At 44.7% G+C, this 18,559-nt stretch overlaps 1 protein-coding gene across 1 annotated transcript; it reads right to left on the bottom strand.

The window, feature by feature from the left end:
* Window positions 1-7,644: 7,644 nt before the first annotated feature.
* Window positions 7,645-11,137, bottom strand: LOC138947973 (uncharacterized). The gene is made up of 4 exons (XM_070319498.1): window positions 11,112-11,137; window positions 10,539-10,669; window positions 9,368-9,430; window positions 7,645-8,132 (listed from the first exon to the last, which is right to left on the bottom strand). The coding sequence occupies exons 1-4, from the start codon at window positions 11,135-11,137 to the stop codon at window positions 7,684-7,686; spliced, it is 669 nt and encodes a 222-aa protein (XP_070175599.1). The 3' UTR covers window positions 7,645-7,683.
* Window positions 11,138-18,559: the final 7,422 nt, after the last annotated feature.

Here is an 18,559-nt window from a genome sequence, read left to right on the forward strand (position 1 = left end):
TATTACATTATCAAATCTTCCAGCCATAAAGATAACTCCAGCCCAGATTATCACCTCAGCGTGTCTCAGTTTGAGGTCGAGGAGGGTCACCATGGCCGGGGGGGGGGGGGGGGGGGGGGGGGGTCTGTGCGCGTGCACGTTGAGGCCAAAAGTGCCATGCACGGTGATCCACGGTGCACGTTACGAAAAAGCTCCATGCACGGTGCACGCCGGACCTCTGTGCACGGTGCACGCTACGAGAATTTCCCAATTCCCATGCACGTTACGTCCAAAAAGGGCATTCCCGGTGCACGTGGTAAAGCATCGCCATCCCGCCTCCTGATTCTAGCGACTACCCTCTAGATAACAACTACTTAACTTTAGCGTCTCCCCCCTAGTCCCTACCTTCTATCTATATATATGTCACAGTGGAAATGAGAATCCAGTGAGATTCCGAATCGCACTAGTGGAGATTGGAATTCCAGTTTGCACTAGGGCAAACTAGAATTCTCATCTCCACTGGATATTTGTTAGTGAAGATTGGAATTCCAGTTTGCCCTAGTGCAAACGGGAATCCAGTTTCAGTGGAGATGGGAATTCCAGTTTTCACAAGGGGAAATAGGAATTGGGGGAAATAATGTGTTCAAAGGTTTATAATAGTTGTTAAAACCATTTCATCTTGAGTCACTCATGACTTTCAGGCTTACTCATTTCAGGTATTGAAATGCAGAAATAAAAATAAATATTATTGAATTGATTTAATCGAACAACACAGAGTAATTGCGCCAGCGACTTCATCGTCATTTCAGCCAGGTGCAACATCGTCACCTCCGCCAGCGACTACATCGTCACCTCCACCAGCGACTACATCATCAACTCCGCCAGCGACTACATCATCAACTCCGCCAGCGACTACATCGTCAACTCCACCAGTGACTACATCGTCACCTCCGCCAGGTGCAAAATTGCTCCCACAAAAGCGTGGTCGACAATCCTTACTTCACAATGAAGACAAGATTATTGCTTTGAGTACGTACTGAACACAAAAACAGGTGTGTGTTGCACGTCATGTAAGTCAACAGTGATCCCCATGCTGTAGTGGTAATTGACAAGGTGTTAGACAACAGCTTTGTCCCAGTTGAATGCAACCCTTCCCAAGAAGCGCTACAAGTTGGGCAGTTTGTTCTGTGGCAGCGAGCTAACATAGTCGAAAACGAGGACAGTCATCAACATAGGGAACCAAGATTGAGTGCACGAGAAAACTATCTTCATGCTGCAAAGAGACAAGCTTCCCGGTATCAAAAGCAGGTACACAAAAAACTGCACAAGGTGTACTCAATTGATGATACAGTTGGCATTAAAATCCAAGCCGACAGAACAAACACTGATGCACGCCTTCTGCCTTGTAAAATACTAACATCCAGATCCACTGCAGGAAACAGATTACAATACAAAGTCTTCAGCGTTGCTGGAATCATTGTAAACTGGTTCGATGGAGTTGAACTTGTGGACATGCGCTCTGTAGAGTTTCTGGAACTTAACAGTGTTGAACCAAGCAATTTAAAAGCAGTAACTCTGATGCAAGCACCACGGTCTTCTACAGGATGGAGCACCAAGTCTGTCGCTTGCTCTTCGAGAACAGTCTGCAAATGCAAGGGCAACTGTCTAACGAAACGGTGCAATTGCCGAAAAGCAAACATAGACTGCTGTACAAAATGTTACCCAGAAAGCACATTTTGCAAGAACTGTTGATGGATTTCCAGTGAAATGAAAAAAAGAAAAAAAGGCATGTTTGTGTGTGTGTGCGTGAGTGCATGCATGTGTGGGAGTGTGTGTGAAGGCATGTAGCATAGATAGGCCTATCATGCTTCATCTTTTATAAACTTTTAAATTTGTGATATGATTTAATGATATTGATAATAAAACCTTATTGTGCGCAATTACTCTGTGTTGTTCGATTATATCAATTCAATAATATTTATTTTTATTTCTGCATTTCAATACCTGAAATGAGTAAGCCTTAAAGTCATGAGTGACTCAAGATGAAATGTTTTTAACAACAATTATAAACCTTTGAACACATTATTTCCCCAATTCCTACTTCCCCTAGCTATAGTGAAAACTGTAATTCCCATCTTCACTGAAACTGGATTCCCGTTTGCACTAGGGCAAACTGGAATTCCAATCTTCACTAACAAATATCCAGTGGAGATGAGAATTCTAGTTTGCCCTAGTGCAAACTGGAATTCCAATCTCCACTAGTGCGATTCGGAATCTCACTGGATTCTCATTTCCACTGTGACATATATATATATACGACTAGTGTCTGTCTGTCTGTCTGTCTGTCTGTCTGTCTGTTCGCGATGCACGGCCAAAGTTCTCGGTGGATCTTTTTCAAATTTGGAGACCGTATTCAGCTACACCCCGGACACAACCTCATCGATGAGATATTTCAACACGTGCTCTCAGCGCGCAGCGCTGAACCGATTTTGGTTTTTCGCGCGCAGCGCTGAACCGATTTTGGTTTTTCTCTCGATCCATTCCCAGTAACTCTTCCTTATCTTCTCCAGTGTTTTCAGCCGCGTTTGTCTCCCTTCCTCCGTGCGGTGCGCCGGCCGGGTCCCCGGCGCAGCCGGGTATTCGGCTCAACTTCTTCCCGGCGCAGCCGTACCCGGCGAAGCGGGTATTCATCTAGTTCTTAAATATATAAAGAGAGATCTTATATACCTCTAGGCCTATTCTCACCCTAGGCTCTAAGCAGAGCACGTTCGACTCGTTACCTAAGTTAGTAAAGTGACCCCACTGTGCAGAGGAGAGAGGTGAGGCTTCCGCTTACTGCCCCGTTTTGTGGCTGTGGTTGCCCCCTCCCTTTCTGGATCTGGATTCTTTACGTTGCAGGAACCACTGTTGGTCATCTTCGCAACGGATGCGGGAGAGCGCATAATAATAATTTTGAATACAATAAAAGTCCTGACTTTGGTGGGACAAGTCATATATATACAGTCCCGTCACATCAATGTCTTTTCACTCTTAGTGACTTTTTATAATGTTAAAAACTGAGCTCTGTAGGTGGTCAGTGACCGGCACGGTTGGCCTAGCGGTAAGGCGTCTGCCCTGTGATCGGAAGGTCGTGGGTTCGAACCCCGGCCGGGTCATACCTAAGACTTTAAAATTGGCAATCTAGTGGCTGCTCCGCCTGGCGTCTGGCATTATAAGAATAAGAATAAGAATAAGAATACTTTATTATCTCATAGAGAAATTCAGGGGTGGTACATAACAATAATACAAACAAGACATTGATTTTACATAAAACATATAGCACTATATAACATGGACATCTTTAAAGCACTGCGCTTACGGGGTTATGGGGTTATTTCTAGGACTGGTTGGTCCGGTGTCAGAATAATGTGACTGGGTGAGACATGAAGCCTGTGCTGCGACTTCTGTCTTGTGTGTGGCGCACGTTATATGTCAAAGCAGCACCGCCCTGATATGGCCCTTCGTGGTCGGCTGGGCGTTAAGCAAACAAACAAACAAAAAGCCGGGTGGTCAGTGTTGGGGCAGCTCTGATGACGGCAGTCTCAGCGCTGAAGATGCTGCGCTGGCTGGCTGGGCTGGTCGTGCTGAAAGTCCCCTTTAGTCCCCTGCACCATTTTTCTTCTTCTTAGCGTTACGGCGCTAGTTCTTGAAAGGTTAAACAACACTCTTTGGCAAACCTCCCCCCTGTAATTGTAGCGTTTGGTCAAATTGAATGTCTACATGCGTCATGTTCATTCTGATAATCCTCGCTCCACGGCTGTCGCCAGTGGTCTCTCTGACCGAACGCGAAAGTCCTGCGCGAATCTATCAAAAGAAGAATACAAATTGATCTCCCAAATGTTGTTCACGAGCAGTGTTCGCGAGACGAAAATGATTGCAGATTGGCCGACTTCGACTGTGATCTCCGTTCTGTTCTTGGATTGGATTGGATTGGATTGGATTGGATTGGATAAGATTTACAGTCCAGTGAGGTTACCCTCATGGAAATTCGGGCTGCTTTCTCCCCGGGGAAAGCGAGCTGCCATACATACGGCGCTACCCATATTTTTTTTCCTGCATGCGTGTATTCATGTTTCCTGAGACTTAATGCCGTGTGAGATGGATTTTTTTTATTTTATTCCAAGTCCCACGGGTATTTGATGGACATTTTTATCTATGCCTATACAATTTTGCCAGGAAAGACCCTTTTGTCAATCGTGGGATCTTTAACGTGCACACCCCAATGTAGTGTACACGAAGGGACCTCGGTTTTTCGTCTCATCCGAAAGACTAGCACTTGAACCCACCACCTAGGTTAGGAAAGGGGGGAGAAAATTGCGGCCTGACCCAGGCCTGAACACGCAACCTCTCGCTTCCGAGCGCAAGTGCGTTACCACTCGGCCACCCAGTCCCGAACACAGTTCACAGTTATGATAAAGACATCGTTCTAAGGTCAAAACAAGTCGAAATTTTGGGACTGCTGCCGGAAGGAGACCGTAATATATGGTTACATCACTGTCCAAAAAATCGTCTGCTCCAGCGAGGGCCAAAACCAAACGGTTGATTATCACGTGACACTTATGCCATATTTAGAGTTGTTTGCACAGTAAATACATCCGCGAAAAATAGCTCGCTTGAAACTGTCTAAAATAAAAATTCCTCTGTAATTTAAAAATTACAAAACACCATGAAAAATCATTATCGACGATCGCGAATCTGCTTATATCAATAACACATAACAAAAAGCTCTAAATATGTAAAAACATTGGTTTACTTGCCAGACAGGGAGAGAATGAGCCGAACTCATTTTGACCTGAGTTCAGGATGGCGTCATGTCGTCTTGTCAGTTTTCATTAGTACGGCCTTTTAATCTATGGCGGCATACTGTGTTGAACAATATGGACTGTGAAGGGCTAGTAGACTATAAACTTAAAATTCCATACAATATTCAGTGTCAGTGAGGATTGAGGAATTGTAAGAGCGGCCAGCACAACCATTGGGGGTGAGGTGTCAGTGAAAAAAACAGGATTAAAAAGCGCATGTAACTTGGACAAATAAACGTCACACGAGTACAGAATACCGTCGTGAATTTATTTGCCGACTCGGTCATGCCACAATAAACCCGAGGATCTCACTGTAGATCAGAGCAATATCTTCCTTCCTCGTTCACTTCTATTAGACATCTAGCCCCCCCCCCCCCCCCTCTCTGTTCTCAACATTCAGACATAGCCAAGTGCAGGCTTCTGACTTTGTCGTGTCATCAAATGGCTGCTGTCGTTCAACTTGCTGGTTAGCTTTAAGCTACCCTGCCGTCGGTCACTTATTTTAAATGTCGTCTGCTTCTCTGTCTGTGTTCCGGGGCTCAGTGCAAACAAAGAAATCCTATGGAGTACAGGGTTTAAAAAACGTTTCTCCACAAAGATGTGAATAACGATGGGTACTGCATAAAGTTTGTGAGAAGAATCAAGATTTGTGTGTCGGGATATGGGTACACGATTAGGCTACATTTATTTGGTCCGTCACGTTCACTCTGCGTGGAATGGCAATGGTCAGTTTTGGTGCGAGAAGTTCGAACTAAATCGACGCAAAACTTGACGAAATTAACTGGCCAAATCGCTTAATTTGAGTTAAAGAAATGTTATAACCTCCGAGACAGGCGTCACAGTCAAGTTCAAGATACGGAAAGATTCTGGAATTAGCGGCATTGGCTGGGAACTGTGATCAAGATTTTGTCATGATGGAAACATAATTGTTTCTATTGGACACCGCCAGGAAAAGGTAGAGAATCGTAGCCGTGCAGGACTCACGCTCATTTATGTGCAGAAAAGATACGGAAAGACTGGACTAGCGGCATTGGCTGGGAACTGTGAGGTGTGATCAAAACTTTGTCATGGAAACGGGTAGGCCCTACAGTACACGCCGGCAAAACGTGAGGTAGGCGACCGATATTTTGTGCCTCATTGTTTATCTCAGTGTAGTGGTGTGTGTGTGTGTGTCACAATGTGTGTGTGCATATCTCGTTTGGTTGTTTTTGCCAACAGGGTGAAACCATCATGCTACGGTTACCTGTACCGCGCTGAGTATCAAGACACACCTTCGTTCAGAATCAGTACTTCCGAGTTGTGATTTATAATTTGCAGTCGACGTTTTCGATGTTCGAAGCTGTAAATTACAACACATCGCTCACACAGACACAGCAAGACAGAAAGTACACACGAACCCACACACACACACACACACTCACACACACAGGCTTCACGTCATCCAAGCCCTGCCGAACCACTGCCAGTTTTAGCTGTTGGACTGGTTTAACTGAAAGCTGGTCCCATCACACTCACAGTTTATTGAAGGGGTATTGTTTTACTTTAGGTTTATGTTGGATGTGTCTGTGCTTCACTGCTCTTTTAGAAACAAAACTGAAGCTATACTTCTTCCCGAAGAAGGCAGTTACATGCCGAAATATTGATTTAAGTTTCGACACCTTTATGACTGTACACTACAGCTTTTTGTAATAAAAAGAAAACACACCAATAACAAAAAGCTATTGTGTACAGTCATGAAGGTGTCGAAACTTAAGTGCGATCAAATTCCGATTTTACTCTTCTGCTTCTTGTGAACAGAAAACACACGACTCTCTGGCTTCGTAATATTATGTTTTATTCATTGGAGAATGAACAGATCATATTGAAGACCTCGGTAGTCCATTCAGCGAGACCGAAAGTGCGAGCGCGTGGACGACACAAGTGACAACCTTGTTATAGGGAGGACAAGGAAGACTTCCGCACACAGTGAAGACATAGAGGAACAGAAGGCCATCTTCATTTTTCACAGCGCTGGAGTCGTTATCAGGACTGCCATCTAGACACACGTATTCGGTAGCGTAGAATTCGTGATGACTTGAAGCCAGGTGTCCGGTGTACTGAGGTGTCCACCCCGAGGGACAGGTGAGGGTGCCGGGCACCATGATGGTGGTGGACTGAGGGGCCAGGCACACGGAGCAGGGCACGTCGTGGTCGTGGTGACCAGGGATGTCTTAAAAGGGATGGGGTCTTAAATCGGGGGGTCCTATTGTACCCGAAAAGAAAAGAGCGCAGAAAAAGTTACCTTGTATTCATGACCTAAACTATAAAACCGAAAATTCGCTGATACATTTTCTTGGTAACACGAAACAAATAAACCTAATTTGCATGGAACGAATTCTCTTGATTTTTAATAAAAATAAAATCCAAACACGACATTAACAGCTATCGTGTTTTGAGCTTATGAGCTGAACTGAATCAAATCTCATAGCCCGCATGAAATCAAAAATTGTTTGATCAAAATTACAATTAATTTGATTAAACGTTCATGCACCCTAACCCTCTTCTCCGTAAAAGCCAAACCTGTCACAGTCAGACGGACAAACACACGTACGCACCGACGCACCAACGCACGCACGAACACACACATTTACTCTGTTTTGTTGTTGTGCTTTACTGTTTCAAAGAAACAAAAAAAGGTTAGTATACAGTAACTAAAGTGTCAAAATTGTAAAGTTGTGTGAGAAACTTCCGATTTTACTCTTCTGCTGTTTGTGAACAGAAAACACGCGACTATAGCATTTTTTAATTTTTTTATTCATTTAAGCATGAACAGATCATACTCAAGACCTCGGTACTCCATTCAGACCGAAAGTAGGATCGTGTGCTACTTAGAGCAGACGACACAAGTGACAACCTTGTCGTTGATGTAGGGAGGACAAGGAAGACTTCCGCATACAGTCATCACGAAGTAGAACAGAAGGCCGTTACCTTGGTTCATGACAGTGGAGTCGTCTTCAAGGCTGCCATCAAGGCACACGTACTCGGTAGCGTAGTGATCTTTATACTGTGAAGCCAGGTGTCCGGAGTAATGGGGTGTCCACCCCGGCGGACAGGTGAGAGTGGCGGGCACCATGATGGTGGTGGACTGAGGGGCCAGGCACACAGAGCAGGGCACGACGCGGTTGTGGTGATAACGGATGTGTTCATACTCAGCGCCGTGCAGGTAGCCGTACCCGGCAGGTTTTATCGTATTGTCAAACTGTGGCGTCCTGGTCAGACACAGACGGTTGGTTCCGCTTCCCTTCTGATCGTACTGCTTTCCCCCAGCAACACCTTTATGAGAGAAAAGACAAAGGTGTTCACTGGAAACTGTGGGAGATCTTTTGGCAAACATATATATGTCCCATTATGAGCAAGCTTAAGATAAGGCAAAGCAGCATGAGATTAGATGGCCGGGCTTTCTCTTTTTACTTTAAAACAGATCGGTAAGCTTTAATTTTGGTCAAAAGTATCATGTCGTTCACGAGGAGATACCAGTGAGGTGTGTCATATCGTGTTTCCTCTACTGTCAGTATGAAGTGTCACTCACTAGCATAGACCAGTGAGGTGTGTCATGTCATGTTTCCTCTACTGTCAGTATGAAGTGTCACTCACTAGCATAGACCAGTGAGGTGTGTCATGTCATGTTTCCTCTACTGTCAGTATGAAGTGTCACTCACTAGCATAGACCAGTGAGGTGTGTCATGTCATGTTTCCTCTACTGTCAGTATGAAGTGTCACTCACTAGCATAGACCAGTGAGGTGTGTCATGTCATGTTTCCTCTACTGTCAGTATGAAGTGTCACTCACTAGCATAGACCAGTGAGGTGTGTCATGTCATGTTTCCTCTACTGTCAGTATGAAGTGTCACTCACTAGCATAGACCAGTGAGGTGTGTCATGTCATGTTTCCTCTACTGTCGGTATGAAGTGTCACTCACTAGCATAGACCAGTGAGGTGTGTCATGTCATGTTTCCTCTACTGTCGGTATGAAGTGTCACTCACTAGCATAGACCAGTGAGGTGTGTCATGTCATGTTTCCTCTACTGTCAGTATGAAGTGTCACTCACTAGCATAGACCAGTAATGTGTGTCATGTCATGTTTCCTCTACTGTCGGTATGAAGTGTCACTCACTAGCATAGACCAGTAATGTGTGTCATATCGTGTTTCCTCTACTGTCAGTATGAAGTGTCACTCACAAGCATAGACCAGTGAGGTGTGTCATGTCATGTTTCCACTACTGTCAGTATGAAGTGTCCCTCACCAGCATAGGGTCGAGTAATGTGTGTCATGTCATGTTTCCTCTACTGTCGGTATGGAGTGTCACTCACTAGCATAGACCAGTACTGTGTGTCATATATCTTGTTTCCCCTACTGTCAGTATGAAGTGTCACTCACCAGCATAGACCAGTGGGGTGTGTCATATCGTGTTTCCTCTACTGTCAGTATGAAGTGTCACTCACAAGCATAGACCAGTGAGGTGTGTCATGTCATGTTTCCTCTACTGTCAGTATGGAGTGTCACTTACCAGCGTAGACCAGTGTAGTGTTTTCCGGACAGCTCTTCCTTCCCCAGCGAATGAAACTGGAACCTGCAACGTTGACAACAGTTAATGATTGTTTCATCGTTCTCCTCTTTCCCTCTCCTCTGCTATCTTTGCCCCGAATTCTCACTTCCTATGACCACGATCAGACAGACAGCTATACGGACAAACAGATGGTAGCATGCAAGTGTGAACGCACAGACCTGTATGTATGTGTGCATAAAAGCTTTCGTTTGTATGGCCATGTTGGGTTTGATGCGTGCATGCCTGGTTTTCTCCTGTAGATGGGTGTCGGCACAGAAGGTCTGCCCGCTGTCCTCAGCCAACATGCTCCGTCTTCATGGCAGCTCAAATTTTTTATCGAGGTTCTCTCCTCTAGATCCGCCGTGTTTCGCATAGGGGCTTGCGCTGCCTAGTTGATAGAGTCACCTCGTAGAGGATGTGGTCATAGACCACGCACGGTCGGTCTTGGGATAGGGAAACGTTATGCTAGTCTGGAGGGATTACGCCACAATGGCCACCTCGCGAAGACCCAGGGTCCTAGACTAGGGAGGTCCAAGGGGGAGCACCGGAAGGGCTACCCCTCTACCCGCACCTCCAACACAATCCCTTCCCCTGGTAGCTTCATCCCCAAGGAGGAAACAGAGCTACCTGCAACACCCCATAAAAGCTTTCTGTGTATCAATCTGTGTTTATTGCATCCGGCGGAGCCGGAATTGTGATTAATGAAAAGTTAGGGTGGTGTCCCCGAAATCCCGTGTTGACAAACACATTATAATGTGAATCAAAAATAAGCTACCATGAGAGCAAGCATCTTGCAAAGATGTGTGTGTGTGTGTGTGTGTGTGTGTGGGGGGGGTCTAAATATTCACACTGCTCACTTTCCTCTTCTCACCCTTTCACACATTGTTAGCAAAACCAGTAACAAAATCAATGAAACAACGAAAGAGAAGGAAGAAAGGAAAAAACCAGAAAGGAAGGAATAAAGGAAGAAAGGAAAGAAAAAGAAGGACTGAAAGAAAGAGAGAGAGAAAGAAACAAAAGAAAGAACGCAAGAGAAACAAACAGACAGACAGAAAGAAAGACACAAACACCAAATTTTGTGAAATAAATTAACTTTATTTGTATCCTTAAAGATAAGGTTCTTAGCACGAACCTTGTTCTTCTGAAATGTGCCTTCCCAGGGCCCTCTTGGTAGCCAGACTGCTCTCCAGTGAATGGAGTTTGTCTTTCACCGCAAGCAGTTGTTGCGCCTGTTGTGCCACCAAGACCGCAACGTCATTCTTGCTGTCAATGGGAACAAAAGGGTTTTTCTTTACTGCTGGTCAGAGAGAGAGAGAGAGAGAGAGAGAGAGAGAGAGAGAGAGAGAGAGAGAGAGAGAGAGAGAGAGAGAGAGAGAGAGAGAGAGAGAGAGAGAGAGAGAGAGATTTAGCAGCAATATTATCCAGGTGTTCTTGACCTTTTAACTTAGGCTTTAGTGGCAATACTGATCAGGTATTCTTGACCTTTTAATTGAGGCTTTTGTGTAATGACGTCATGTGTCCGTCATATGGCGCGAAACTGATAACCACGTGATCGCGCACCACTCTTGGAAGTCGCCATCTTTCTGTTCGGTTCTGTTTAGTTCTGGAGTTATTTCATGATGTTGCAAGAGTTAAATAAATATACGTCCACAGTTTAACAACGCCTTGATAGTCATTCCTCAATACGGCTGTCAAACGACCAAACTGCATGATTCCCAAGTTGGATGACATAGTGCCGAAGATGGCAGGTGCCACAGTGTTTTCGACACTGGACGCGTCCTCAGGATTTTTCCAAATTCCTCTTCACAAAGACAGCATGACTATGACAACGTTCATGACGCGTCTCGGGAGATTCTGTTTTGTACGGGTTCCAATGGGCATTAGCCTCTTGGACCGGAAGTGTTCCAAAAGAAGGTGAAAGAGACGCTTGAAGGTCTAGAAGGCTGCAGCACGATCATGGACAACACAATCGTGTTCGGGAAGACTGAGAAAAAAACATCACAAAAGACTGAACGCAGTTCTTGAGCGGATAAAGGACTCAAATCCGGCGTGAAACTCAACAAGTCCAACTGTTTCTTCAAGAAGGAGGTGAAATACTTTGGGCACATCATCAGCGCGTGGAAAAAGTGAAGGCCAGGCAATCACTGAAATTCCCGCACCGTCATCAATGACTAAACTACGCAGAGTGTGTGGTATGCTTAACTATTTGTCCAACTTTGTGTCTGGGCTGGCAACGCTCATAAAACCTTTAACAGATCTGATGAAAGCCAACACTGCATGGCATTGGGGAGAAAATCAGCAACAGGCGTTTGACGCAGTGAAAAAGAAAATATCTTCAGCGCAAGCCTTGGGATTTTACAGTCCTGAGAAAAAGACAGTGGTGAGCGCTGATAGCAGTAGTTATGGTCTCGGAGCCATTCTCATGCAGTGGAACGGAGATCAGCTCCTGTCCGCTTCCAGAACACTCACCGACGCGGAACGTCAATACGCTCAGATCGAGAAAGAATGCTTGGCGTGTGTGTGGGCGTGTGAGAAGTTTGCAACATACTTGATCGGACCAGGGACCTATATTAGATCTAATATAGGTCTATGATCGGACTGAATCAGTTTGAACTACAGACAGATCATAAACCACTTGTGCCACTGATGAAAAACAAGGACATTGATAAAGCTCCGATACTTTGTTAGAGACTTTTGATTCGCATGATGCGATTTAACGCAGCTACATGTATTGTGCACATACTCGGGAAAGAGATTGTCATTTCGGATGCACTCAGCAGGAGTCCAATTCCTCACACCACCGATGACGAGAAAGACGCCGAAGCAGTGACTATGTCGACGCGATCGAGTTGGCCAGTCACTGAAACTCGACTTGGAAAACTCAGAGCAGCTTCTGTACATGATCCAGAGCTTCAGCAAGTCATCAGCTACGTGCTGAATGGTTGGCCTTACACAACGCCTACCAGCCTGCAGGCATACAGACAAGCGCAGGGTGAACTATCGCTTGTAAACGGCTTGTTGGTCTACAACGGCAGAATTGTCGTTCCTGAGAGTCAACGGAAAGAGGTGTTGAAACAACTGCATGAAACACACCAGGGATTTTAAAAATGCAGACAAAACGCACAAGCTACTGTGTGGTGGCCGGGGCTGAGCTCGGACTTGAAAGAGCTTGTGGACTCTTGCGGAGTATGCGGAGAAAATAGGCCGTCACAGAGGAGTGAGCCTCTACGTCCATCCATTTTGCCGGAACGTCCGTGGCAAAAGTTAGGGGCGGACCTTTGCACATTTCAAGGCAAAAAAGTATCTATATGTAATCGACTATTACAGCCGATGGTTGGAAATACAGCAACTTTCCTCAACCACCGCAGCAGCAACCATCAAACGGTCCCGCCAAATGTTTTTCACACACGGCATACTGGACATGATCATTTCAGACAATGGACCGCAATTCCAGTGCAAAAAATTCCGAGAATTTGTGCAGGAGTTTGACTTCAAGCATCAAACTAGTAGTCCAGCGTTTCCACAAGCGAACGGTGAAGCTGAGAGCAGTGTGAAAATCGCAAAGAAGATTCTTCAGCAAGAATCACTGGATGTCGCTCTACTCAACTACCGATCGAGCTACTTCACACTCTAGTACGGGTGTGAGCCCAGCACAAGCACTCATGGGACGGCAGTTGAAAACAAAGCTGCCAGTGCTCCCAGAGAACCTGCGACCGGTGGCTGGGAACGATGGTACGTTCAGAGAAGCAGACACAGACTACAAACAGAATTACAAACAGCAATACGACCGGCGATTAGCGATTCCGGCGGTACTCCTGCAGCTGTTCCCGACATCACCGATTCTCATGATTCACAGGACATCGATTCACGGAACATCACGGGTTCGTCTCCCGATACCATTCCAATTTTCATACAAGACTAGAGCATCGCACGGATACAGAGCCAGTAAGCCTCTTCGTTTCAAGGAAGATACGGGCTAAATTCAAGTTTGTAGTTTCAAAAGCTTGAAAGCTGTTATTGTGTGAAATGCATTCACATGACAAGCTCAGTGTAGATTGATCATGAGAGCTTGTTGTAGGCTATTTAGTGAAAAGAGCAAGAAACAAGTTCGGTGCAGATCATGGCCCGTCATGAGAGCTTGAAATAGGAAGTGTTCACGAGAAGTGAAATCGGTGAAGTGTTGATTTAATTAGTTTGCAAAAAGATTTTGTCTTTTGCGAATCAAAGTTTGTTTTGAAATTTTAAAATAGAGATAAATCGTTTTGCATAATTTTACGAGAAAGCTTCGGTTCGTAATGGTAAAATCTGTCTGCAAGTTATTGGCTAAATGCTAATTAATGGAAGGGCGCTGGTTCTGTGCAACGCTAAGTTTTCCAGATAGGCGTGACCTGACGAAGAACATCACGACAAATCCCTCACAAATAGAACTCTGTTACGTTTGGCATCAATCTGGGAGTTATTTATCTGGTAACGTTGTGCAAAAACAGATCTGGGCTGTTCGGTTGAGGCGGTTGGAACCAGACAGATTACTTTGATTAAAATGAATCACTGGAAATCTTATACTTACTGATGGAACTGTATTTTGACATTTCATTTTCATTACTTTATTGTCCCGTCGCTGGGAAATTCGGGTCGCTTCCTCCCAGTGGAAAACTAGCAGCAACGGAGTCGCGCTACCCAGGTGTCTGCGTGTTTAAATGTGTTCAGCCACCTGCACCTGGCAGAATGACCAAGGTCTTTTACGTGCCATTGTGATGACACGGGGGTGGGACATGGCTTCCGTCTCTGGGTCTGCACATAAAGTTGATCCGTGTCCGTCCCGGCCCGAATTCGAACCTGCGACCTTCCGATCACAAGTCCAGTGCTCTACCAACTGAGCTACCGGGCCCCGGTGATGTGTGTACATATTTTGCAGTCCATTTGTCAACGCGCTCTTTCGTAGCAGACAGATTTTCTTATGACGGCAAGACTGAATTGGTACACGAAATCACAGGAGCTTGTATCCAACCACCGGTCGATCTTCAACTCGCTAAGTACCTTGGATATGACGTCACTTCAGCTTTCGTCATTCGTGATCGTTTGGTATTCCAACCAGTGTGAGTTTCCATCACTGTGTTCTGCGTGCGTTTTGACAGACCAGACTGTTGAGAAAAGCATAGCAAAACATTGCGGTAAAGTAGCAGAATATGAAAGTACGAAAATACAACATATTTTAGTCAAGCTGTCGAACTCACAGAATGAAACTAAACGCAATGCAATTTTTCAGCAAGACCGTATACTCGTAGCATCGTCAGTCCACCGCTCATGGCAAAGGCAGTGAAATTGACAAGAAGAGCGGGGTAGTAGTTGCGCTGAGAAGGATAGCACGCTTTTCTGTACCTCTCTTCGTTTTAACTTTCTGAGCGTGTTTTTAATCCAAACATATCATATCTATATGTTTTTGGAATCAGGAACCGACAAGGAATAAGATGAAAGTGTTTTTAAATTGATTTCGAAAATTTAATTTTGATCATAATGTTTATATTTTTAATTTTCAGAGCTTGTTTTTAATCCAAATATAACATATTTATATGTTTTTGGAATCAGAAAATGATGAAGAATAAGATGAACGTAAATTTGGATCGTTTTATAATTTTTTATTTTTTTTTTACAATTTTCAGATTTTTAATGACCAAAGTCATTAATTAATTTTTAAGCCACCAAGCTGAAATGCAATACCGAAGTCCGGCCTTCGTCGAAGATTGCTTGGCCAAAATTTCAATCAATTTGATTGAAAAATGAGGGTGTGACAGTGCCGCCTCAACTTTTACACAAAGCCGGATATGACGTCATCAAAAGTATTTATCGTAAAAAAAAAAAAAAACTTCCGGGGATATCATTACCAGGAACTCTCGTGTAAAATTTCATAAAGATCGGTCCAGTAGTTTGGTCTGAATCGCTCTCTCTACACACACACAGACAGACACACACGCACATACACCACGACCCTCGTCTCGATTCCCCCTCTATGTTAAAACATTTAGTCAAAACTTGACTAAATGTAAAATGGAAGCGCGCAGAAGGATGTTTTGAGTCTTGCCAGAATTTCTGAAAAAAAGAATCCTCCCTTGAAAGAAAACAAAGGCGTCTGCGTGTCGTCTGCTTTTAAGGCGAAGTGCGCCACTGAAATTTAGAGTGATTGGACTTACACAGCCATTTTGAGTTGTTAGCATTTTTGCACCTTTCAATCTGTCTACTTTCATGACATGCATATGATTACACTATACAAATTCATCAAAGTCTCTAAAAATATATTTCATTGCACCAACCCGTCGAATTTTTCTGTCTTTTCATTCACTCTTCCGATAAAAATTACGATTTTCAACCCTTGACAACAGACATTTCTGCTCGCCCAACGCGGAAACGTCGTATACCGTTTGAACAGCAGTTCTCTCCCCTGTGTCATTCGGCGGTTATTTTCGGTTAAATATGGATTCTCCTGGAGAAACCCCCCTATTTTCCAAACAAGCAAACCACAGACACTTTCCATATAAGGGGGTATGACGTAAATACCTGGCCACGATTGGTCAGATAGGCTCGCGTGGCTTTTCGCGTTCTAAAAGTCGTCTGCTCACCATGTTTAGTTTTCGACTGAGTTTGCTTAGAAAAATGGCTCGTGTGAAAAGATTAATGCTCCGACAAACACATAATGAAGGCAAGCGTACGAGAAGACAACAACTGAAGAGTTGCAGAGACAAGAGAACAACTAAAACACAATCGGTGACAAAGTGCACAAAATCTGGATCGACCGCTGTGGCATGCAGATCAAATTTAGGCTGGGAAGCGTTTGGATGTGTGCGAAGTAATTGCTATAAAATTCATTTTAGGTGCAGTTGATTCATTTCAGTGTGCCTGCACACATCTAATCGAGTTGGCCGGGAAAAAACCATGCGATGAGTCCGAAATATCGTACATTTTATTTTAGTTTTCGGAGCGACAGTTTTTCACAAGCTACCCAAAGAAACTATTCAATAACATCACATGATAGCTTAATCAGCATGGCGTAAGCAGTTTATTGGTCTCATCTATGTATAGATATATTTGTTTGTTTCCCAGGGGCGCATTTCACTGCTCGCATTATAATGATTATTAGGCGATTGCAGATTCAGTCTTTGTCTATGTGCCTTGTGAAATTATGTCCATTGAGAACAACGTGGATCGTGCATGTGACTGTTAGGTAATAAGTTTTTTTCCATGTTCAGCTTCACCTACTTACGTTGCGTTTATTTATTAATCTGTGCATTTGTTAGTGGATATGTACATGTATTTCTTTCAAGGTTACCTAACATTATATCAGTGCAATAGGACAAGCACTCATTCAGCTCAGTAGACCAAACACTGTTATTGCACCATTGCAGTTTGCACTTGGCGTGCAAATGCACCGATCATTCGGTTCACGGTTTCTGATCGATACCCTCAGCCACCTTGGCTGTAGCTGTTCTTACACAGAGGTACGGAAATTTGAACTGAATGCTGCGCAATCATATGGCATTGATCTCCCACCTACTACTGTGTATGCCTGCCTGTGCAGAAATCCCCGACGCAATGCAGTCTGTCACAGACGTTGCATTCCATTCTAGCGAGCAACAAACGCAGCACAAAGAGTTGAGCGTGGCAAGGCAGAAGCGAGATCACACAGACATTCAGCTGATCTTGAGATATCTGCTTGATAGGAACCCTTTCACTGTGGATACAGCCCTCCGATCCATTTCAAGCGGAAAAGAAGCTGAAGCTACTGTGAATGCAGAACAAGCAAAAGGCGTAGGAAACAAGATTCTGAGCAGCATGATCGGAAATAATGTTGTGGATTTCACCTTTAAAAAGAAGGATCAAGCTGTAACCATGGCTCTGAAAGCCAAGTCGTCCAATCTGCACGATGATCTAGTACATGTTGACTCCATGCTGTTGTTCCAGAGACTAGTGACAACTGTGAAGAACACCAACGGATGTCTTGAGGACGCCTTTGCCTTTGAGATGTGCAGTGTCCCAGCATCGCTGTTTGATTCGGGTGGTCTGCCAAGACAAGGTACCAAGGCTGCACTGGCAACTTACATCTGGACTTCAACAAAGCAGGTAAATGGTGTTATTCCTGATGATGTAACATATGTCATCGATGGTGGCTTGCTGTTGCACCTTCTGCCCTGGTGCCGTGGTTCAACATACAACCAGCTTACTCAGAGTTACGCAGACTTTCTCATTCGTCATTTTGGCAAAGGAACTGTTGTTTTTGATGGATACAGCTGCGGACCTACCACCAAAGATGCAGCCCATTTGTGAAGAACAAACAGAGCCAATACAGCATGTGCCATCACTTTTGAGGGTGACATGGTCCTGTGCGAACCAAAGGAGCGCTTCCTGACGAATCCAAACAACAAACAGCGGTTCATCAACCTCCTTAGTTCCCGTTTTTCACAGCACGGCTTTGACACTGTCCATACAACTGCTGATGCTGATAGGCTCGTCGTAAAGACTTCGCTGGAATTGGCAAGGAAGGGAAACGTGATTCTGGTTGGCGAGGACACCGATCTGCTCATCCTTCTGTTGTACCATCTTACGCCAGATCACTGCCCCGTCTTCTTCACATCAGTGAGATCATCGACAGCAAAATCAGCTGCAAAAGTGTGGGACATCAGAAAAGTCCAGACTGTTCTTGGATCTCAAGTTTGTGAGAACATCCTGTTTGCGCACGCCTTAGGTGGATGCGATACAATTAGCAGTCCCTTCGGGATTGGAAAACCAATGTGTTTAACGAAATTGACCCAGTCAACAGTGTTCGTGCAGCAGGCCCATGTCTTCAGCGCCAGTCCTTGCAGAGACACTTGTGACAGGGGAGGCTACCGCTCCTTTCACAGCAGACTCTGCACCCGAGTTGTTGGCCTTTAAAAGTCAACACCGGTGTATTGTAGAATTCTGTTTGTGATGGGGTCTGGTGGTTTCCGATTGTCTGTATGCTCATGGAAACCTTCGGGTTTGCATAACAGTTTTTATAAGGCTAAGAAATTAGCCCTAACATTTTCAATCCTGTTTGATTGCACTTCGCCTCCCGAGGTGATCGTGTTTCGGCACTCGGTTACATCTGGTGCTTGCGAGCAGGGATGGGACTCGGCATGATAT

This window comes from Littorina saxatilis, linkage group LG15 (assembly GCF_037325665.1).
Source record: "Littorina saxatilis isolate snail1 linkage group LG15, US_GU_Lsax_2.0, whole genome shotgun sequence".
Classification (NCBI taxonomy): domain Eukaryota; kingdom Metazoa; phylum Mollusca; class Gastropoda; order Littorinimorpha; family Littorinidae; genus Littorina; species Littorina saxatilis.